The following is a 23,708-nucleotide window of genomic DNA, read 5'->3' on the forward strand; positions in this document are numbered from 1 at the left end:
CTAGTCATGGCTCCAGCAGGCTCCTGCCTCTCAGGCCTGTCTCAGTGGCCTCTGCCCTCTGTCCTGCCCCTATCCAGGCCCTGGAGGCCCAGCTGAAGGCCCACCTGAGTGCTCCTGCCCCCAACACGAAGAACCCTACCACCCCCAGGTTCCAGAAGTGCCTGACCACACAGGAGGTCTTCAGCCAGCACCAGGGGGCCTGCCTTGGCCTTACCTACCACCGTATTCCTGTACCAGACTTCTGCGCCCCCCGGGAGGAGGTGAGGGGCCAGGCCTCTGGGGAACCAGATCTCTCTTCCTTTTCTCTGGCCTGGGGAGAGCAGCTCAACTCTATAACGGGGGCCAGGGGATTGTCTAATGGGGTCCATATGTGGCTTCAGAAGCTTGTTACCGTCTTGTGTGTGTGTGTGTGTGTGTGTGTGTATGTATGTGCGCGTGCACGCGTGCGTGCGTGCGTGCAAGTGCACATGCCCATTCATTGTATATTCTACCTGCATATACTTTGTGTTGTGGGGCCAGTGTGTGTGTGCCTTGTGTTGCAGGCATGTGTACCATGTGTTACAGGGAAGGGGGTGGGCTCGTGTGTCTGCTGGAGGGATGGGTGTATGATGCATGGTGCCCTGGTTGTGCGGGTGGAGGTTCCCATGGGGCTCATGGCATCTGTCTTGTGTTTGTGGGCTGTGTGTAGGTGGTGCATCCATGGGGGGGGGGGGGCTCATGGAGAAAACCCTGTGGGATCCGGCTCTGTGACTGAGGTGATGTTCCTGTGGCCGCTGTCGATCTGTGGTTTGTCTTACAGGTGCTGGTACATCTGTGGGCTGTGTGTGCCTGGCGTGTGCGGCTTGTGGATGTGGCTGGGATAGTGTTCCTTCTGCCTGCATGGCTGTCTGTGGACTCACAGCCTGTGGCGTGCTGCCCCCTAATGGCTGCTCTCTTAAGTGTTTGGTTGAGCTCAGGCTGGACGCGGTTCCCAGGCAGGGACTGGGCTGCAGGCTGGAAAACACCTGAGCGTGACCCGCCGGGTGGAGAGTTGGCATACTGAGTCCCAGAAGTGTGTTGTGTCTGCTCATGTGCCCAGTCCTGGGTGCCTGGGACGGGGACATACACAGGAGTGCATGCAGCTTTTCACATACGTGTGGTCTTGTGTGTATATGGACAAGGTTATGTGTAGGATGGGACACATGGACACAGAAAACTGGGGTTACCATTTGGATGGGGGTCACCAGGGTGAGTCTGGACAGCCAGTGGACACCCCTGAACTCGGACTGTGGTCTCGTCACTGCAGGACTTTGACCGGGCTGCTTGAGGCCATGCGGGCTGCTCTCTCCAAGGACCCAGACGTAGGCTTTGTCTTCAGCTGCCTTAGCGGCCAGGGCCGGACCACAACTGCCATGGTGGTGGCTGTGCTGGCCTGCTGGCACATCGGGGTAGGTGTGGCCTTCCGAGTGAGGTCAGAGGTCATCCCAAGCAAGGGGTGGGGCTGGCTATGGCTAGTGTGGAAGGGCAGAGGTCATGCCTGATGTCATCCTGGGACCCCTTCCCATCAGTCCTGACAGACCCCCCAGTAGGGGTTCCGGGTGTGGGGAGGTGGTAGAAGAGGGGAGTCTCCATCTAGCTCTGTCATCCCTCAGGGCTGTCCCGAGGTGGGCGAGGAGGAGCTAGTGAGCGTGCCTGATGCCAAGTTCACCAAGGGCGAGTTTCAGGTGGGTGTGCCCTCTGGGTCTCTGGGAGTGCTATGCGGACTGGAATCTTGGATCCTGCTGGCCGTTTAGTGGGGGGTGGGGCTGGCTTTCTGCTTCCCAGATGGACGGACTATGGCTCAGAACAGTTTGACTCTTGAGCCTCTGCCCATGGCCATAGTAGATGGGGCTGGACCCTTCCCTACCTGGCCAGGGCGCTGGGTTCTTGATAGTGTTGTTGATAACCACCTCACAGTTTCTTGAGACTCAGCTGTGGTTGGTGCCCCATGCAGGGCTGCAACCTGCTCTGTCCATCCCCCTGCTTCAGCTCAGGGCCCCTGGCTCTCAGACAGCCACTAACATTTCAGATCCAGTCTGATCTTGTATCATGCACCTGCCACACGCCATGTGTCGTATCAGACACGTGACTCCTCTTTGCACACTGGCCTGCAGCTGACCAGTGAATGGCATTACAGCTAGTTCCTGTCTACCTGGTAACTGTGACACATGCCTGCCACTTGTTCTACTGACAGTCCTGCTTCCCTGACCTCTGGGCGGGAGGTCAAGACTGCCAATCCCATGTGCCTCTGGGCCTTTGGACGTGCTCCTCTTTAGACAACGTCTTTCTTTTATGGTGAATGCTCAGATTCTTTTTTCTTTTCTTAGTGTGACAAACTCTGCTAACAGAAATCAAATTCGAGGCCAGTCTGGTCTACATAGCAGCTTTCTGGCCAGCGGGGGCTACACAGTGAAACCTTGAGTGAATAAATAAGTGTAGCTCAGTGGTGAAGTGTTTGCCCGGCATGTTCAAGGCCCTGCACTGGACCCCTACCACTGCAGTAAATAAGATAGCGTGCTTGATGAGCATGTTCGAAGTCCTGGCTTAAGCCCAGCACCACATATCCTGAGTGGGAGTGGTGGCTTATGCCTGTAATCCAGCATTTGGGTGGTAGAGGCAGGAGGATCAGGAGTTCAAGGTCATTCTCTGCTACCTAGTGAGTTTGAGGACTGTCTGGAACATGTAAAGATCCTGTCTTTTTACATGGGGGGGCAGGCAGTTAGATGGATCAGTGGGTAAAAGTCTCGTCCAACAATTAAAAATAAGAATAAGATGAATCTTGGTAAGAAACCTCACCTGTGCTTTTGACATACTCTGAGCATTTCAAACCATTAGTACTTCCTGTGGTTTACTGACATCGTCTCCCCAGCTCTCCTATTGTCTCTCTGCCTCTCCTATTTTCTCTCCGGCTCTCCCATCATCTCCCCATCCCTCCCATCCTCTCCCCGGCTCTCCCATCCTCTCCCTGGCTCTCCCATCATCTTCCTGGCTCTCCCATCATCTCCCCGGCTCTCCCATCATCTGTCACCCCGGCTCTCCCATCCTCTCCCTGGCTCTCCCATCATCTCCCTGGCTCTCCCATCCTCTCCCCGGCTCTGCTTGCCAGCACTGTGTGTGTCTTACGTTGCAGGAACCTGGCTTTCCCAGTCCTGCTGTTAATGTGCTGTGAAAGACTGAGGATTCGTGTCTGTTTCACTAAACTGTGACTGTGACAGGCAGAGGTGACATGACAGTTTAGAGGTTTAGTACTTTTTAAAGTATTTTTGTTGTTGTTTTTTGACAGGGCCTCACTATGCAGCTCTGGCTGTCCTGGAACTCACTCTGTAGGCCAGGCTGGTCTTGAATTCAGGGTTCTGCCTGCCTCTGCCTCCTGAGTGCTGGGACTAAAGTTGTGCACTACTACACCTGGCAAAAGATTTTATTTTATTTTATTTTATTTATTTTTGGTTTTTTGAGACAGGGTTTCTCTGTGTAGCTTTGCGCCTTTTCCTGGAACTCACTTGGTAGCCCAGGCTGACCTCGAACTCACAGAGATCCGCCTGGCTCTGCCTCCCGAGTGCTGGGATTAAAGGCGTGTGCCACCACCGCCCGGCGATTTTATTTTTTAATTGCATGTACCTGTGTGTCTCTGTGAGGGTATGTCCGCATGAGTGCAGGTGCTCCTGGAGGCCAGAAGAGGGCGCTGGTTTCCCTGGAACTGGAGTTGCCAGTTGTGAGGCACCTGATGCACTAAACTCAGGTCGTCTACAAGAGCAGTACATGCTCTTAATGGCTAAGCCATCCTTTACCCTGATATCCTCTTAAAAATTATTATTATTATTATTATTATTATTATTATTATTATTTAGGTTTTTTGAGACAGGGTTTTTCTGTGTAGCTTTGGAGCCTGTCCTGGAACTCACTCTGTAGCTGGCCTCAAACTCACAGAGATCTGCCTGGCTCTGCCTCCCGAGTGCAGATTAAAGTGGGATTTAAAGGCATGCGCCACCACCGCCCAGCTTAAAAAATTATTTTTATCAACTTTGGGTGTGATCCCTTAGGAACTGGCTGCCTATTATTATTATTATTATTAATTATTGACAAGCCCTAGGGACCTTCCTGTCTCTGTTCTCTGCCCTCTGTCATCACTAGAGGTACAGACATGTCCCAGTCTGCCTGGCCTTTTCTGTAGGTACTTGGGGTAGAACGTGGGTCTTCAACCTTGAGCAGCAAGTACTGTGCCAGCCGAACTGTCTCCCCAGGCCCTTCATGTTCTCTAAGGATAAAAGTCAATGAGATGAACAAAAGAGATGGACACATTCGGCCTCTTAGATTTTTTGATACCTGTGTTAAGAATGGTGGGTACAAGGGCCCGTTGAACAAGTGTGAGGACCCGAAATCCAACGGCCAGCCCTACATAAAAGCTAGGCATGGCTGTGTGTGTGTGTAACCCCACCATTGTGTGGGCAAGAGAGAAGAGGATCCATGGGGCTTGCTGAAGGCCAACCTAGGCCCTGGCTCAGTGAGAGGCTCTGTCTCAAAGTAATAAGGTAGAGAGAGAGCAGGACACTCCTTCAGTGGCCTCCATATGTGCCCAGGTCCATGCATCTGTACACACATGCACTCATATATCACATACACACATCACACATACGTACACATTTCACACATACACAGCGAGTAATGTATGCATTGAAATGAACATGTACAGACCCTCAGAACAACTCACAGAATCTTGTTTATGAATGAAAAAAAAATGTGGATGTGTGGCCTGAGCGATACCACATCCTCCTACTACCCCAAGCCAGAGAAGCAGGCAAGGGGGCTCAGGGCTGAGGATGACCCTTGGCCTTCTGTCCACTCATTCCTTCTCTGGCCTCAGGTGGTGATGAAGGTGGTACAGCTGCTGCCTGATGGCCACCATGTGAAGAAGGAGGTGGATGCGGCGCTGGACACTGTCAGCGAGACCATGACACCTATGCATTACCACCTTCGGGAGATCATTATCTGTACCTACCGACAGGTGAGCCCTGCCCCCCCCCCTCCCCGGCTCCTGGCTCTGCAGGATGGGCTGTGGCTTATGTGGTGGGGGAGGTCGCTGGTGCAGGTTTGAGGTGGCAGTGGGTTCAGTGGACCCTTCCTTTCTTTCTTTCTTTCTTTCTTTCTTTCTTTCTTTCTTTCTTTCTTTCTTTCTTTTAAAGATTGATTTATTTATTATGTATACAGTGTTCGGTCTGCATGCACGCCAGATCTCATTACAGATGGTTGTGAGCTACCATGTGGTTGCTGGGAATTGAACCTGGGTCCTCTAGAAGAACAGCCAGTGCTCTTAACCGCTGGGCTCTCTCTCCAGCCCCCTCTTTCTTTCTTTTTGGTCACTTTCCCACCTCTTAGAAGGGACTGTGGACCTGGAAACAGAAATGTCAGCAGCCCCTAAGCCACTGCCACCCGATCTGGGATAACATACGCATTAGAAGCCTGCTGTGGGAGGGGCCAGTAAAGAGGAACACCTGAGACCTCTGTGGGATGGAGCACGATTCTAGTATGGGACCCTGGGGTCTCAGAGGCCAAGCAGAGAATCAGGTGTGTGGCAGTGTGACGGGAAGCAGGGACGAAGCTTAGCACTGCGTGATGTGGCTGCTCTACCCCAGGACAGGTTTGTCTACACTGTTTGGGGTCTGGGTCTGGTCCCCATTTAGTTTTTTTTTTTAATTTGCTCAGTTAAATCTTATTTTACATATTTACTTATTTGTGTGTGCACGGCATGAGTGTAGGGGTCAGGGACAGCTTGTAGGAGCAGGTTCTCTCCTACCATGTGGGCCTGGGAATGGATTGAGGTCGTCAGGCCTGGCGGCAGTTGCCTTTACCCACAGAGCTATATTGCCAGTCACCCCAAATAATGATAATAATAATTATTATTATATAATAATAAATAATAAAAATAATTATATAATAATAAAAATATTATTTTTTTTTTGTTTTTTTGAGACAGCGTTTCTCTGTGTAGTTTTGGTGGCTGTCCTGGAACTCACTCTGTAGCCCAGGCTGGCCTCGAACCCACAGAGATCCGCCTGCCTCTGCCTCCCAAGTGCTGGGATTAAAGGCATGCATCACTGCCGCCTGGCCCAAATGATTTTTTAATACCTCACTACATTGTAAAAATGTCTTCAGAATGGTTCAGATTTAATGTATGAATCTGGGGCTTTCAGATATTTAGAAAGAATATGCCTTTGAGTTTGCCTCGGTCCCCTTCTCTGCCTGTCATGGGACTTGCGGGCTGGGCAGGTGATGGAGTTAGCAGCTTCAGGACTCTGGCATGTGGGAACTGGGTTGGTCATGGGGACAGAGATCCCTGCTCCTCAGCCTGGAAGCAGGTGGGTAAGGGCAGTGCTGCATGGTACCAGGAGGTGGCAGTGTATGCCAGGGCTGGGTGATGGTCAGGGCAGCTTCTGCCCGTGTCTTGTAAGAGGAGACTGTACCAGGCCACTTGTTCAGCCTCAAGTTGGGGACACATGACCAGAATGATCCAGAACAGCCTTGGCTTGGGGCCCTGGGGTCAGATTCTGATTGGGTCAGAGGGGAGGCCCCTGTGTGGAGGCGGCCTGGGCGTGTGGGGTAAGGTAAGCCTGGGGGAAAGTTCAGAGTAAGAGGTTGCCCCTCATGGGGAGGAGATGATGGATCAGGAGCTTCCAAAATGGACTTGGCACCCTTGGGAGACATGATGTACCTGTGATTAGGTCCCTCATCTCCAGGAAACTATGAGTTAGTTACCTTTGTGTCTCATACTGTCTTAGGTTTCTGTTGCTGTGATGGACACCATGACCGAAAGCAACTTGGGAGGGGAAGGGTTTATCTTATCTTACAGCTCGTAGTCCATCATCCGGGGAAGCCAGGGCAGGGGTCCTGGAGGCAGGCACTGATGCAGAGACCTGGAAGAACACTCCTTACTGACTTGCTCCTCACGGCTTGCTCAGCCTGCTTGCTTATACAACTCAGGATCCCCTGTTGAGGGGTGGTACCACACACAGCGAGCTGGGCCCTCCCACATCAGTCATCAATCCAGAGAATGTGCCTCAGGCTTGCCCACCACCCTGCCTGGTGGGGGCATTTTCTCACTTGCGGTTCCCTCCTCTTCAATGACACCAGCTTGTGTCAGGTGGGCATAAAACTAGCCAGCACACACTCGCTGCCACTGTTCAGAGCCCCACCCCCGAGTACGAGAGCTGAGGCCTCTAGGTTCTGGCCGCTGGAGGCTCAGGCCGTGGAAGGGGGTTGCTTAGGTCTGCCTCAGAGGATGTGGGCCAGGCCCCCTTCTCTCCATCCCAACCCCAGAGCTCACAGGCTGTCGTATATTAGGAATCTTAAAAGTTCTTAATAATAAAAACAAACCTGGAGTCAGGTATTGGGGTGAACGCTGGAAGTTCAGAGAGACAGAACCAGCCATAGCCACCTCACCTTGCCAATTCCTCAGCTGATCCTGTTTCCTCAGACTGGAAGCCTCTGTGTCCTCATCTGGAATGAATCTCAGCTGAACTGCTGCTAGAAGCCTGAAAGCTTAACCAGCCAAATGCTTCTAGTTTCTGGTCCTCACGCCTTATATACCTTTCTGCTTTCTGCCATCACTCCCTGGGATTAAAGGCTCAGTTTCTGGGATTAAAGGCGCGTGTGTCACCATGCCTGGCTGTTTCCAGTGTGGCCTTGAACTCACAGAGATCCAGGCGATCTCTGCCTCTGGAATGCTAGGATTAAAGGTGTGAGTGCCACTATTTTCTGGCCTCTGTATCTAGTGGCTGTTCTGTTCTCTGACCCCAGATAAGTTTATTAGGGTGCACAATATTTTGGGGAACACAATACCACCACACTGTTGCTTCTTTGGGACTCTCTACCTGTATGTCCACTGTGAGGACAGAGAGGGAGCAGACAGCATAGGGAGGGGTCCTGGGCTGCAAGGCGAAGCCAGGAGCTGGTCTCAAACAGCCCAAGAGGAATCACCGTGGGCCTCCAGGGCCACATGGGCCAAGGCCAGGAGTCCTAAGGGTTCCTAGTGGGTTTGGAGGCACTGAAGGCTATTTGGTAGCACAGTGCTGTCAGCAGTCACCAGAAGTGAGATTGGATGGGTAGCTAGCTGGCTTTACTCCTGGGGAGTGAGGTGGCAGGGATGGAGGTGAGGGACGGAGCTGGGTTTGAGGGGAAGTAGCTTGGCTGACTTCACAGTAGAGTGTTTAATGGAGGAAACTGAACAGGTGAGATCTCTCCCCAACTCCCCACCAGGGTGCCCCTCACATTTCCAAGGCTAAGTTGGCACCTACCGGACCACTCCCTGCATGAAGTGAAATCCCAGAGTAACCATCCCAGGGTCCCTGAAGGAGCCAGAAGCTGGATGCAGTTATTCACAAGTGTGGCCACCAGGTGGCCCCAGTGAGCTAAATTAGGGTAAATCCCTCACCACCAACCACCTTCCCATTGAACCCAGGGCCTTACTACAGGTACTCTGCCTCTGTGGTTTGTGTGTGTGTGTGTGTGTGTGTGTGTGTGTGTGTGTGTGTGTACATGCCATGGCACGTGTGGAGGACTTTTTAGAATTATTCTTTCCCACCAGTGAATTTCATGAGGATTAAATACAAGTTGTTGGCTGGGCAACAAGTGTCTTTACCTGCTGAGACATCTTGCCCAGGCCTTGTTATTTATTTTGGAAGTAATTTTACTTACTATTAGTAAGTGTACGATGGGAAGGGGTGTGTCACAGCGAACATGTGAGGGTCAGAGATTCTCTCCTTTCACCTTCATGTGGGATCTGGGGATTGAACTTGGGTCATCAGACTTATACAGCAAATGCTTTTCCTGGCCAAGCCACCTTTCTGGCTCCTTCTATCTTATCTTGAGGTGGGGTCTTTTGTTTGCTAGGTGGCCCTGAGCTTTCAAGGATTCTCCTGTCCCCACCGCTCATCTTACTGTAGGAATGCTGGAATTATAGGCAAGAAGTATTATATCTGGCTTTCTTTGGGTTCTGGGGATTCAAACCCAGGACTTCACACTTGTGTGCAAGTACCTTCCCGTCTGAGCCATCTTCCCAGCCCCTAGGACACGTTCTTAAAGGTGCCATAGAGTGTGTGTGTGGGGGAGCGGGGGTCCCTGAGACTCTCAGTGGGGCTTTCACTCTGCTTGTGTGCAAGAGGTGCATGGGGAGATTTTAGCATCTGGTGGTTGGGCTCCCTCCTAGAGTCCAGCTTGGTTTGCTTTGTGACCAGTGTGTGAGTAGCTTTTAAAATTTGCCTGGGTGAGTCCAGGGTACAGCCAAGGCTGAGAGCCACCTCTGGTGAACTGGGGTCTCCTCCTTCAGCCCCTCAGATCCCCCTGCAGGCTTGCCAAAAATGCAGATTGCTGGGGCCATCCCAGAGTTTCAGGATGTTCCGCAGCTCTGAGACAGTACTCATGGCTCGGAACTGGGATGGCCTGGGGCCTGGGCCGCGTCTGTTGTAGCCCAGCTTATGGAGCTGTAGCTCACAGACTGCCTAATGCATGCATGTGTTTAGAGTAGACTGGTCCACGGTTGCCACGGCAACAGGGAAGTCAGAGCATGGTCAGGGCCACAGAAAGAAACCTCACACCCCGGCCACCGGCAGCTCCATGTTTCCTGTTGAGTCTTTCTGGATTTACTTGTCTGTTTTTACAGAGACATGAGTGTGTCAAACACATCTCATAATAATGGAATGATATATTGTACTTTTGTGTGTATTTCCTTTCTTTCTTTCTTTTTTTTTTTTTTTTTGACAGGGTTTCATTATGAAGCTCTGGCTGTCCTGGAACTCACTATGTAGACCAGCTTGGCCTTGAACTCACAGAGAACCACCTGCCTTTGCCTCCTGAGTGCTAGGATTAAAGACATGAGCCATGGCACCTCTTTCATTTTGAGACAGAGTTTCCCGTATCCTGGGCTGGCTTTGAATTCCATATGTATCTGAAAATGGCCTTGACTGTCAAGGGGGTGGGAGGCAGACATCAAACCCTGTCTGTTTTTGACTCTGTTGTCACACTACAACCGTCCACAGAGACCTTTGTGACCTCAGAAGGTGTAAGGAGAGCCAGGGGATCTGATGTCCCCTTCTGTCTGTCCTCTGTGGTACCTACACACATGGCATAGTCTTACACACACACACACACACACACACACACACACACACACACACACACGGAAAAATAAATCTTAAGGGAAGAAACAAAATTTAAACATCAACTATCATCTGAACTGTTGGCATTTCGTAACAGAAGGGCTAGTTAGTGACCAGGAAGTAGAAAGTCTGTCAGCTCTACTTGGAAGTCAGTGCTGGGAAGTTCTGCATTCCTGATTTCTCATGGCCCCGAGGTTTGAGGACGGCAGCTTTTGGAGACTTGGAAGTTCCCTCCATTAACAAGAGGGGCGGTTCTTCCTCCAAGGTCCTCTGCAGGTCTCGTCCCGGAAAGGCCTGGGCTTGTGTTCTGCCTGAGATTACGGTGGGCTGAGCTGTCCCCTGAGCCGTTCCAGATGCTTAGCACAGAAGGCCAGATCTACGCGCGCTCGAGAGGGGCTCCTGCCAGTTCTACACATGCGTGAGGAAGGAGGGTTTCTGTGTAGTCTCTCTGAGCTGTGTGTGAAAAGTCCCACTTTCTCTGCACTGTGAGAACACCCATGATCAGAGGGGACAGCGGGGTCAGCTCTGCTCAGTGGACACACAGGGAGCCAGTTCCATGAAAGAGGTGACGGAGCCAGGATAGATCATCCGGGCTGACAGGTGGAAGACCAGGAAGTAGATGTTGGAAGGAGCTGAGTTTGTTGAGGGAGAGGATTTTTCTGCCTCTCACTGCTCATGTCCCCACCTGCCATGAGCCAGGAGCTGGTGCCATGCTCCTCTCAAGGAGCAGTGTTTGGAAGTCCTCAAGGACTATTCACGTCGGGCTAGACCGGATCCTACTAAGTGCTGAGCAGAGAGGAGGGCCCGGAGGATGCATCTTAGGGACAATGTCCTATAACATTTCTCCTAGCATCAAAATACCCTTAGATTCCAGTGTGTGTTTACAGATGAAGCCACGATGCATGTCATGGGAGGCCAGGCCACACAAGGTCCTGTGTGAGTTGGTGGCAGAGTAGGGATGGGAGGCAAAGGTCTTCCCTCCAGTCTCATACCCCTCTCTAGCCTATGTTGCAGTTGAGCCCAGGGTCTCTAGATGGCTGTGGGGGAAGCTTGCTGAGGCTCTAGAATGGGGGGCAGTTTCTTCTCCAACTCATCCCATGGACTGACTCCTAGAAACTGGCAGTGGGGTCTTACCTTCAGTATCCGGGGGTTCAGTTAAGCCCCTGCCCCCTGGTTTCAAGCTGGAGGTCCTCAGCTGGTCTCTGCTGGAGCCTGGCAAGCTTTGCACAGAGCGGGCCAATGGGCCATGTGTGGTGGGGGTGGGGGTGGGGGATGCTGCTGCTCAGCTCTGGATGGAAATGGGCCCAGGCTCCATCCGTCAGCCTCACCGCCTGGGAATGTCCCAGTCGACATTCTATCCACTCCCAGCAGAACACAGCCGTGAGATTACAACGCTCCCATCAGCATGTGGCAGCGTGGCGTCTGCTCCTCGCCCTCCAGAAGCCATCTTTCCCGTCCTTCTGCCTGCTTCAGCAGTTAACTTGCCCGTTAGCCGGAAGCCATGAGGAACACATGGCTGGTATTCGGCAGTGAAGTAACGCCAGGGACCCAGAGAAGCAGGGAGGAGGGAGGCCCCTGCTCTCTCATGGATCAGGAAGGAACATCCTGCATGTGGACCTCCATGTGTGATGTGTGATGTGAGCATGAACAGCAAGGAAGTCTGTGGGCAGCTGACTTCTTAGAGGTGGCGTGACATGTTACGACATGCCCCAAGCAGTTTGGGGATGCAGAAGGCCTCCCGTGGTTTACCGAGCTGCAGTGATTCCAGTTTCAGCTTTTCCAAATGTTTTTTTGTTTGTTTGTTTGTTTGTTTTAAATAATCTATTTATTTATTTATTTATTTATTTATTTTTGGTTTTTCGAGACAGGGTCTCTCTGTGTAGCTTTGCGCCTTTCCTGGAACTCACTTGGTAGCCCAGGCTGGCCTCGAACTCACAGAGATCCGCCTGGCTCTGCCTCCCGAGTGCTGGGATTAAAGGCGTGCGCCACCACCGCCCGGCAATCTATTTATTTTTATTTTATGTGCACTGGAGTTTTTCCTGCATGTATGTCTGTGTAGGGATGCTGGATCCCCTGGAACTGGAGTTACAGACAATTGTGAGCTGCCCTGTGGGTGCTGGGAACTGAACCCGGGTCCTCTGGAAGAGCAGCCAGTGGTGCTCTTAACCGCTGAGCCATCTCTCCAGCCCCCTCATTCTGGTCTGTGTACACTCGCACTCCTCGCCTTTCGTCGCAGGTGGGATTATGGAGGTTTTGAGCACTCTTGGGATTGTGTTCGTGTGTCTGAGGCTAGGCTCACCTGGCACGTGCCCACTTCTTACCTGTGCTTTACTGGCACCGAGTCAGACCAAGGAGAAGGCTGTGCCAGCCCGTGTTCTAGCGAGATGAAACGAGGCACACACATGCCTGTCTCTCCCGGGCAGTTCATGGTGATGGCTGAGGGCCCTTCATACCATTGTGGCTGATGTCGTATGGTATATGCCAAGAGGGAGCACTCAAGGCTTCCTGGGACAGTCTTGCCTTTCTCTGTCTCCACCTGCCTCAGTTGCCTGGCCTGGGAGGCAGAGCTCACAGCAGTGCCATAGTTCCACAGTTCCAGGGCAACTGTGAGGCTGTGTCTAGGCTTTGGTGCCGTGTGTGTGTGTGTGTGTGTGTGTGTGTGTGTGTGTGTGTGTATGTGTGTGTATGTGTTGTGTGTTTTTTTGTGTGTGTGTTTGTGTGTTTGTGAGTGTGTGTGTGTATGTGTTGTGTGAGTGTTTTTTTGTATGTGTGTGTTTGTGAGTGTATGTGTGAGTGTTTGTGTGTGTGTGTGTATGTGTTGTGTGAGTGTTTTTTTTGTGTGTTTGTGAGTGTATGTGTGTGTGTGTGTGTGTGTGTGTGTGTGTGTGTGTGTGTGTGTGTGCAGGGCCAGAGTGCTCAAGGAGTTTTAAGAACTACCTCAAGGGCTCGCAAGATGGCTCAGTGAGTAAAGACACTTGCCATCAAGTCTGATAGCCCGAGTTTGATCCCCTGGACCTACATGGAGGAAGGAGATGTCGAGTTGTCCTTTGACCTCTGTACACAGTCACACATTCACACACACACAAATAAGCATTTAAAAAAAAACAAACCTGCCAGGCGGTGGTGGTGCATGCCTTTAATCCCAGCACTCAGGAGGCAGAGGCAGGTGGATCTCTGTGAGTTCGAGGCCAGCCTGGACTACCAAGTGAGTTCCAGGAAAGGCGCAAAGCTACACAGAGAAATCCTGTCTTGAAAAACCAAAAAAAACAAAAAAAAACAAAAAAAAAAACCCCACAAAAAAAAAAAAACCCAAACCTGCCTTACATGGAAAAAGAAAAGGAAAGAAAGAAAATCTCTTGAAGTTGGGGTGGAGATGAGGTGGCTGGGGCCAGTATGAGAAGCCTAGGCCCTACTGAAGTATTCCAACATGGCCACCAGCCCACAGGTTGACCTACCTGTGAGTCAGTTGTTTCCTTTTGGACTTGGAGAGGGAAAGATATTTCTGACAGAAACCAGGCTCTAGAGGAAGCCAGGCTAGAAGCATTAACGCCAGCAGGCATTTTCCTTGGCCTCGACTGGCGACAGTTATTTTATTTTTTTCCGAGTCAGGGTTTCTCTGTGTAGCTCTGACTGTCCTGGAACTCACTCTGTAGACCAGGCTGGCCTCGAACTCACAGAGATCCGCCTGCCTCTGCCTCCCGAGTGCTGGGACTAAAGGCGTGCGCCGCCACCTCCAGTGAAGCAGTCGTTCTTACTGTTCTGTGTTTGAAGTGGCCTACTGTACCTTCCGTCTTCCATCCGGAAAGAGTTTGAGAAAAAGCTGAGGCAGGGGTGGCTGCAGCTGCCCTTTGCTCTCCACAGGATACTTTACAGAGACCACACTGCTTTGACTGAGTTTTCTGAGAACTTAGAGCTCGTCCATTCCAGCCCTCAGAGAGGAAAGGAAGTCAGGGCAGGTTTTATTAGACCCATTTTACTGAGGAAGAAACTGAGACCTGAGGAAGATTTGTACCTGGCTGGAAGTCTCTGCTACTTTGTCCTATCCTCCTTTCCCTCCATGGTGGCAATCAGGACCCAGGGGACAATTTCATGGCATCCAAAGGAGGAAGGGTTATGGAGGAAGCCGTGGCTGCTTCTGTGTGCGCTGTCTGTCTCGTTGATGCGGAATAGGCCTAGCCAACCGGAGCTGCCGTGAGGCAGAGAGTTCCACTCAGTGCCCCAAAGACTAAAGTCATTTCCTAAGAAAAACAGGAAGTGAGGCGGTTCAGGCGCTGAGCCCTGGTGGGTCTCAGCCTCTCTAACACTCGGGCCACACTGTCCCCAGAGACCTCATTCCAGTCGGTAATGAGTCTCCAGGGCCCAGCCCTGTAATTAGAGCAGCCTCGGAATGTCATAGACTGTCATAGAAGATGTGACAGGAGGAAGGGCTGCTTCCTTGGGCTCTTCACGGCCAGCTCAGAATAGAGCCAGTGGAATTGGTGCAGCTGCCGAACAGAGTTTGTGTGCGCGTGTCTGTGAGTGTGAGTGTTCACGAGTGTGTTTCCGTTGTGTAAAGAGGGCCCCTGTTGGCAACTGATCCTCACTCCCCTGCCTTCCCGTGTTTGCTGGCTGCGGGGCTGGAAACCTTTCGGCCTTACAAGGAACTTTCGTGCTGTGCCTGGCATGCTCTCTGTGTACCACTGGACTTAGCGGGGGTCCCAGGGTCAACTCCGGCATCCCCTGGCCCAGGCATCATCTCACTGAGACCTGCCTCTCTGCTTGTAGCTCTCACTGTCTGGGGAGTCCTTCGTTCATTGCCTAGGCTCACTTCCACAGCCCAGCTCCCAGGCCCCTGCCACACACAGCAGGCCTCTGCAGTGTGTCTAATGAGTGGGTGGTAGGTAGATGGCAGGTGGAATAAACATTTGCATACATGGGACACCTGTCTGTCTGCTGTTCCTCTGCTGCTTAGTCGGCTGGGATGGTCTTCCAGGACAAGCCGTTCTTCTCCAATGATGGAAGGGCCCTGGGGCAGGGAGGTAGGCCAGGCAGGGACTGTCCCTGGGATAGGGTGGCTGGGAGCCTCTGGAAGAGCGTTGAAGGGGAGCCAGTGGGATTCCCTGGTTGAGATGCAAATCAAGAAAGGGAGAATTGAATGTGTAGCCGGATGGCCATTGCCGGAAGGAGGCAGTCGCCATTAAAATGGCAAACTTATGGGTGTAATGGTTTGGTGCGTGAGCATTCTCAGGAGGACATGGGTGATGAGTTGGGGTACCTGACAGATATCCATTGGAGTGTTGTGCAGGCCCCTGATCAAAGGCATATGTATGTAAGTGTGTGTATTGGGGGAGAGGGTGTCCCAGCATCTTTCTAGAATCTAGATTCTCAAAGCTACTGGAAACTGCCTCGGGAGGGGACGACAGGGGAGGGCGCTCACTGGCCAGCCAAGGACTTGCTGCATCCCAAGCACTAATGCAGACCTTTTGGGGTAGGAGTGAGGGCCAGAGAGGCAGAAAGCTGGTGACAACCCCCACCCACCCTGGACGTCATCATTTATCATCATTGTTTGGGGAGGCAGGTCCCACCTCCATGAAGCAATTAGAAACCCCGCCTTAGTGAAATGGTTCGGACTGAGAGCAAAGGAGGCCGAGGATGGGGTGATTGTGGGTCCTGGAGTGCTCAGAGCAGGCTGTGGAGAGGGGCTGGTCCCGAGCCTGGGGGGACAAGCTGACTGTGGCTAAGACAGGTAGGTGGAGAGGAAGGGGCGATTCGGGCAGAAGAAGTAGAGTGTGGATGAAGGCACAGAGGCCAGCCTCACGTTTACTCTTGGTGGCCCAGCAGAGAGCTCAGACAGGCATACTGACAGAGCCGGCCAGACCCTATATTCCCGCTAGACAGGCCAGAGGTGAAGCCTGTGGTCCGCGCAGCCCTGGCATCTCTCCTGGGCCCCTTTTATTTTAGGTTTTGAGTCCCAAGGGTCCAGGAAGCCTTTGTCCAGCTTCATGGCAGCTAATGACAGCCTGGCCTGCTGGACCATTTAAAAACAGCTTGGCTATTTTTACGCACTGGAGGTGGCCGGGTGCCCTCTCCCGGAACTGTGCCAGCATGGAGTGCTTTTAAGGAAACCGGGCTGTGACAGGCAGATGGGCCATTGTCTCAAATCACAGCCCTGTGGCCAGAGGCAGGATGTGTCCGTGGGAACCTCTGGGGGTGCCAGGCATCATCCTCGCACAGCGTCCGAATTTAGAGATAATTCTACCCTTGGTGGTAAGGAGAAAGACTCCCTCTGCCCTTTGCCGGATGTACCTCAGACCTCAGTCATCCTTGCTGGTGTCTTGGGTCAGTGCTGGTATGGTGTGGCTGTGGCCAGGTGAGAGCGGGGCCTTTCTCCTGAGCCTTGGTTGGAAGCAGTTATTTAAAATGGCTTTTCCAAGGAGCGCTGTGGGTGACTCATGTCCTCCTGAAAACACTCCAGGGTCCAGAGGAGACTGGGAGAGGAGAGGCCGACTGAGGGATGGGGGCTACCTGACCCGTGCAGTGTGGACCAGCTCACCATCCTGTGAGTCAAACATGGTGTCTGTGTTTGACTGCGTTGGCCCACGTGCTTTACCTTTAAGCAAACTCCCTCTATTTATATATTTCTTTTCCCTAACATCTGCTGCCTATAATCAAAATTGATTTTTCGGAGCATGCGATGTTAATCCTTCAAATAGTGTGAAACTCGCGCCCCTGCCCCGTGTATTCTTCTACAGGCAGCTGCTCTGGCCCTTCGTGTGTAGGACCGACCCTCTTGTCCTGGCTTCCCCCAAGCTCTGAGCCCGTGTCTTGGCTTCCCTTCGTGCTTCTGTGATAAGATACCCTGACAGAGGCCCGGGAGGGAGAAAGGCTCGCTCTAGTTGGTGCGTCCGTGGTTCCTGGACGCAGCCCTCCACTGTGGGGAGCCGAGGCTGTAGGAATCTGAAGCAGCTGGTACCATCATCACACCCGCAGTCAAGACCAGAGGGCATTGAATTAATACACGGCCGTGCTCGGCTAGCTCTCTCCCTGTCCCGTCTATTGCAGGGCCTAGCGAATGCAATGAATGAATACGGTGCCGCCGCCGCCATTCAGAGTGGGTTTCCCCACCCCACCTAACCCAATTAAGAAATTTCCCCACGGCCATGCCCACAGGCCAACCTAATCTAGACCCTTCCTCACTGAGTCTCTCTTTCCAGGGGATTCTACATTGTGTCGGAGTCCACAGCAGTCAAAACTAACCACCCTGTCTTCCGCCGTTGCTAGCCCGACCGACCGTCAAGCTGTCTCCTTTACCCTGGGGACACACCTCCCTCCTGACCCCAGCTTACCCCCCTGGTGCCTGCTGCATCTTCTTCCTCACCCACCCTATGGTCTCTTTCCTCTTTCTGCCCTTCCCCCTCCTTTCCTGACACAGCCACTGGACCCTCCCAGGGGCCAGGGCAGGCGGCACTCACCTCTGTGGCTTCAGACCTGTACTTGGGGGGGCGGGGCAGTGTGGGTCACACGTGCCTTCTCACCAGTCCCCTGAGATGTGCAGGCTAAGGGTGGAATGGCCGCCATCCTGGGAGCCTCGCTGTCTCTCAGAGATCCGGGACACTGTTGTTCTTGTTCTCAAGCCCTTTCTGGTACCGCTCCCCCCACTCCCCCCCCCCCCCCCCCCCCCGGCATCCCTCCCTAGGGTCCCCAGCTTTGCCAGTTACCACCCCTCCCCATGCTCTCAAAGCTCAGTTGGTCCTGTGTAGGCCCCTCTCCAGCTGTGAGTTTTAGGATGCCGGGCCATGTCATGTCTGGGGTGGGGACAACCCTGGAGTTTTCCCAGAGTGTGTAGGCCGGCACTGTGTGTGTGTTCATGGCAGGGCTTCCATCTGTGGCCCAGCTGCTGGGAGAGCAGCCCGTCCTGGCCCCTCGGAGCTTGCTGTGCCCGCCCACAGATAGCGCTGTCACTAGAAAGACATCCCATGCCACACTTTTTTTTTTTTCTAGATCAGAGAGCCCCGGTGGGCCTGGGTGGAGGCCCGAGGGTGTGAGGATCGGATACTACGGGTCTGGGTGGCCTTCCCCCTCTGGGACTCCTTCCCATAGCTGTGTGGGCAGCACACCCATAGTAGGCAGAGGAGGAGACGGGGATATGGAGGCAGACCACCCTACAGAGCGGGGCTGGCTGTGTGTCCCAGATCTTGTGAGTGTCCCTGGCCTGTTTCCCTGCGGAGGAGAACCTTGAGAATGCATCTCCCACAGTGTCTTCCTCCGACAGGCTACTGGCGCTACCAGGCCTTCAATGACTTCCATGTTGAATCCCGTGGTGCCCACACCCCACCCCTCTGAGACCCTCACTGGCTGATCTGGGCTGAACCCAGACGCTTGCATGTTAAGGTTCCCTGTGGTTCTTAAGAGCAGTGAGGCTGTGAACCCCACTGTGGGGGGCCCGCCCCCTCCTTTTTTCCCCAGGGTACTCTTTAGGAGTGAGGGATAAGAGATTTAGATAGAAATATAGAGGGGAGAGAGAGAGAGAGAGACAGAAACACAGGATAGCCTCGGGAGGGCCTGGATCCAAACCCTCTATACCTCAGATGTCCCCAGCTTTTCAGCAGACAGCCTGACTTTGGAGCAGCATGATCTTCAGGGAAATAGAGGCCTTTCTTCTCAATAGGAAATGGATTTGAGAGCCTCCCCGCCCCCCGCCCCCCGCCCTAGGAACTGGTCCCCATGGGTCTCCTCTGTGGCCTAGCCAGGCAGCAGTACCCCAGGCCTTGCCACTGAAATCACTCCGCTGGGTGCTCAGGCAGTGAGTGGGCATGGAGGTGTTGTTATACAGCTCCGTGCTGACACCATCCTCTTGTCCTCCAGGCAAAGGCCACCAAAGAGGCCCAGGAGGCTCGGCGGTTACAGCTGAGGAGCCTGCAGTACCTGGAGCGCTACATCTACCTGATCCTCTTCAATGCCTACCTCCGCCTGGAGAAGGCCAGCTCCTGGCAGAGGCCCTTCGGCACCTGGATGCGGGAGGTGAGAGAGGAGGCCGAGACTGATAATACGCCTGCCCCGGGGTGATGGGTATTACGGCAGGCTGTATCTTTGCCCCTGGCCCCCGAGTGTGCCCTGGAAGGACCCAGGTGACAGGCTCCCCCATGGAATGGGGAGAGTCCCACCCCAGCTGCTGTGTCCCTTGCCTAGGGTCTCACCAGGCAGACAGCCAGTAAGTGTGACAGCTGAGTCAGTGAATGGATGGGGGAGGGAGAGATGGGTGTGAGAAGGGCAGCCTGCCCGCTAGGAGCTTGCTCTGTGTGGCTCATGGCCCGCACTGCCTGGACGCCTGGGCACTTGGGTCCACTCTTCTGTTCGACCCCCATCTGTGCCCTATGAAGGCCACGAGCAAGGTTGTTTGTCCTGAACCCGTCTCCTTCTGCCCATGACCTTGGGCAAAGTGGCCAGTCTTGTAAGTCGGCTGTCTTCGGTACTGGAATAGTGGCCATGGTGTTGGCGTCATCGGGGAAGGTGGTAGGGACTCGGTGACATACGAGTTGTGCCTCTGCCTGACCTGGCAAGATCCAGGTGTGCTTTAGGTAAGAGGGGCCTTGCAGAGGTTCAAGGATAAAGCGGCAGATAAAATGGCAGTTCCACGGAGTCTGTCTGATCGTCCAAAGGGATTCATCCTGGGTTAATCCAGAATATGTATAAGGGAGTTAGTCGCAGGGTCCAGGAGGTGTGGGGCACCATCCAACGCGGTTCTCTGGAGAACTCTGCCTTAATCTGCAGCACCAGCATCCAGCACCCAAGACCACAAGGTAGCCAAGAGAGCAAGCATGTATGCATTCCAGGTCTTAAGGGGTCCCCCCTTGGCCACGCCCTGTGGTGGGGGCAGGTACCTAGCAGTTACCGGCTGCCTGCTAGGGGCGGTGCTTCAGGGGTAAAGCGCAGACAACCACCCCTACATGGACTTCTTTATGGTTGTCATGGGAACTGGTCATTGGCGCCTCTCTTCCTATGGCCCCATGACCCCTCTTTGCTTGGACCTCCAGTCCCTCCTGGCACCTGCTGGTCAGGAGAGAGAGAGAAAAGCAGCCTGTAATTACTCCTCAGCCAGGGAGCCGGCCCTGTCAAACTCACCGTCCGTCAGTCATTCTAGTCTGGATTCAAGTCCACAGTGAGCTACCAGGATGTGAGTGGGTGGAGAGCAGGAACCAGGAACTCAGAGTGGGTACAGGACAGGTGCAGGGCCTCAGGACTGGCTGGAGACGTGTTCAGGGAACAGACAGGGATGTGGGGATGCGGGCTGCAGGAGATCACCTTGGGGCTGGTCTCGGGTGTCAATGTGGGAAAGCATGGGAAATGAATCTTTGTACTTAAGGGTGAGTATTGAGTGAGAAGACCTGACGAGGGCCGTGTTGAGACCATCTTGGCGAGCAGGCCCAGACTTGGCTTCTTCTTTGAGCCCTGGGGTGGAATATAGGTGGGAGGGTCTCATGTAGCCCAGGCTGGCCTCAAACACACTATGTAGCTGAGGATGACCTTGAACTTTTTTTTTTTTTTTTTTTTTGGGTTTTTCGAGACAGGGTTTCTCTGTGTAACTTTGCGCCTCTCCTGGAACTCACTTGGTAGCCCAGGCTGGCCTCGAACTCACAGAGATCCACCTGGCTCTGCCTCCCGAGTGCTGGGATTAAAGGCGTGCGCCACCACCGCCCGGCCCGACCTTGAACTTTTGATCTTCCTGCCTCCACCTTCCTGGGATGACAGGGGTTTACCACCATGCCACGTTGGCCTATATATTGCTGGGGCTCAAACCCAGGGGTTTCATGCTTACCAGGCAAGCACTCTGCTAGCAGCTACATCTTCAGCCAGGGACAGGGACACTTTCTTCTCGAGTTCTTCTTGGACAGGGAAACCAAGGGCTGGGGCACCTTGCTCTGCTCCCCACCTCCCTCTCAGGCTGGATGTGAACGGATATTGAGGGAGAGATGCTGGTTTAGTCAGGAGTGTGACTCTAACTCAGGCGACTTCAGCCCCTCTCCTGGACAGACAAAGGCTGTCTGGGGCAAGGGTCCCTGGGGACAGCGAGAGGGACAGCAGCATCTCTTTACTCCAGGTGGAGTTGTCCCCAAGAAGGTGTAGGGGATGGTTGGAGCCTGGGGCCAAGGGCCAGGCTCCTGGGCCACCAGCTCTGTGTTGAGTGTCCAGAGCAGAGAAAGCCAAGCTGGCTGAACTCCCAGACAAAGGGAAGGGCTGCCGTCTGCTCTGGCATCCACACTTCTGCAGCCTCCCTGCCCAGATGTGGTTTGCTGGAGTGGCCAGGCCAGTGCTGCCGAGGTCTCCCAGGCATGTCCAGGGCCCCATGTGCTTGCACAGCCTGCTCCATGCAGTCCCAGGAGAAAAGACTGTCAGTGACTCTCTAACAGAGTGGTTATGGATAGATGGACATGCAAACTTGTGGTAGCCGCTGAGCTGGCCGAGGGCCGCTCTGGGCCCCAGACTTCCCCCATGTGCCTCAGAGCTCAGCCAGGGGAGGGTGGTATGAGGAAAGCTGGCCGGATGATGTCTCACTCCCCTGAAGTTCTGCCCCATCTCTGCCCTCTCCAGGTGGCAACCAAAGCTGGCATCTACGAGATCCTCAACCAACTGGGCTTCCCTGAGCTGGAAAGCGTGGAAGACCAGCCCCTGTCAAGGCTCCGCCACCGCTGGCAGGAGCAGAGCCGAGACCCGGAGCCCTGTGACGTCGGGGACTTCCTGTAGACCTCCTTCTTGCTCCATGACAGGCAGGCTGGGGGCCTGAGGCTCTCATTTGCTCCAGATGAACACTGGCCGGCTTCCTGGAGAGATTGAGGGGCCAAGAGCCTTTGGAAAGAGGTTTTTGTAGGCTGTGTAGATGGCACAGCCATTGTCTGTAAACCCTTGGGGTATGTAATGGCCTCTGGCAAGGCCCAGCATGTGTACCTCACAGACCAGCTAGCGAACAGCCTCCAGGGAGTCCGCTCCCCACACAGCCAGTCACCACCACTGTCCTCTTCTTACTGTCTTCAGACTTCTTACTCTTCATCAGACTGCCTAGGTGGGCAGCAGGCTGGCCATGTTCGTTTTTGTTTTTGGTTTTTTTTTTTTTTTTGGTTTTTCGAGACAGGGTTCTCTGTGTAGCTTTGCGCCTTTCCTGGAACTCACTTGGTAGCCCGGGCTGGCCTCGAACTCACAGAGATCCGCCTGGCTCTGCCTCCCGAGTGCTGGGATTAAAGGCTTGCGCCACCACCGCCCGGCTTGTTTTTTTTTAAACTTCCTTCCTCTGGCTGGCTTCATCTTGCTTCCTCACACTTTCAACCTAAGCAGCTGCCTGAGGTAGGCGAAGGGGATGGCGAGCTGGGCAGGTCCACGTTAAAGGCAGCTCTGCCCAGCTCCTCCTGGCTCATGAGTGTCGCCAGCCTGGAAGACTGTGAGGCGAGCTCTCCCCCCACTCCCCTCCCCACCCCGGCTTCCTTCTCTAGACTGGCAGAGGTGGAAGTTCCCGGGGCGTTGGAAATATCAGGGAGACCCTCCCAGTGTGGGGAAAGGGCGGGTGGAGGCCAGTGAGGCCGTGAAGAGGAGGGAGCTGTGTGTCGGAAGCCTGTTGGCAGGGTCAAGGGTGACCCTTGGGAGGAAGTGGAGGGTAAGACAGACAGGGCCATGGTGGCTTGTCGGGCCTCAGATTCCAGGTCCGCCCTTGCCGGGACCCCTGAGCTGCTTCCTTGGGACGCTGCTGAGTTCTGACCAGTTTTGTTCACTCAGTAGGAAGGCGAGCATAGAGGGCTGTGTTTGGCGAGTCTTGGCTGGGTCTGTCTGTAGTTTGCTCCATCCAGGGGTTGCACATCTGGGAGCTTGGTTACCTGTCTGACTCTGTGGGGACAGGGATGAGTCTCTGAGGCTCCTGTCCTTCAGCAGGAAGGTGGAAAGACCTGTCAGCTGTTTGCTGTAATATTTGAAGAGGCCAAAAGTTGTTTCCTGCCTGGGGAAGTAGTGACCCTCTTAGCCAACTTCTTTTGCAAGCTGCTGTATGTCTGTTCACGGCTTCTCAGGTTTGCTGGTGTCTGCTTTGTGCATATCAGTTATTTTCAGATAAGTAGCCAAGGAGTCAGAGACCAGAGAGGGGCCCTTCACACTCTCATGGTTGGCACTGACTTGGAGATATGCTGGGACCACTGGCGGATCACTTTACCTCTCTCCCTCAGTTTCCCCATCTGCAAAATGGGAGAATAATACTTGCCTACCTACCTCACAGGGATGTTGTGAGGAATCCTTTATGGTTTTTTTGTTTTTGTTTTTTGTACAGAGCTTTTGAGCATTAAAAACAGTATAAACGTTCACTGTGTTGCTGATTGATCTTTAGTGTGAGGCAGACATTATGGGCGTCCTGAGGACAAGTGGGTTCCCTGTTCCTCTGGACTAAGGGTGGCTGCAGGGTGAATGGGAAGTCCTCGTTACTGGCACTCCTGGTGTTTAGAGGCCGTGGGTGTTGCAGATGTCAGTCACTTCCTTCCTCCATATCATCAGTCACACTTTACCGTCTTGTACTGGCTGTCCACAATGGCC

General features: G+C 53.5%; 1 protein-coding gene across 1 annotated transcript in view; it reads left to right on the forward strand.

The window, feature by feature from the left end:
• Pald1 (phosphatase domain containing paladin 1) overlaps positions 1 to 23,482 on the forward strand; it is a 67,178-nt gene extending 43,696 nt beyond the window's left edge. The window contains 7 exon segments of the mRNA XM_052744893.1: positions 78 to 260; positions 1,286 to 1,297; positions 1,299 to 1,427; positions 1,632 to 1,703; positions 4,880 to 5,020; positions 19,011 to 19,166; positions 21,735 to 23,482. Of these exon segments, the coding sequence (XP_052600853.1) occupies positions 78 to 260; positions 1,286 to 1,297; positions 1,299 to 1,427; positions 1,632 to 1,703; positions 4,880 to 5,020; positions 19,011 to 19,166; positions 21,735 to 21,887 (846 nt within the window). The 3' untranslated portion in view covers positions 21,888 to 23,482.
• Positions 23,483 to 23,708: the final 226 nt, after the last annotated feature.

This window comes from Peromyscus californicus, unplaced genomic scaffold (genome assembly GCF_007827085.1).
Source record: "Peromyscus californicus insignis strain IS unplaced genomic scaffold, ASM782708v3 Scaffold_19__1_contigs__length_69161282, whole genome shotgun sequence".
Taxonomy (NCBI): Eukaryota; Metazoa; Chordata; class Mammalia; order Rodentia; family Cricetidae; genus Peromyscus; species Peromyscus californicus.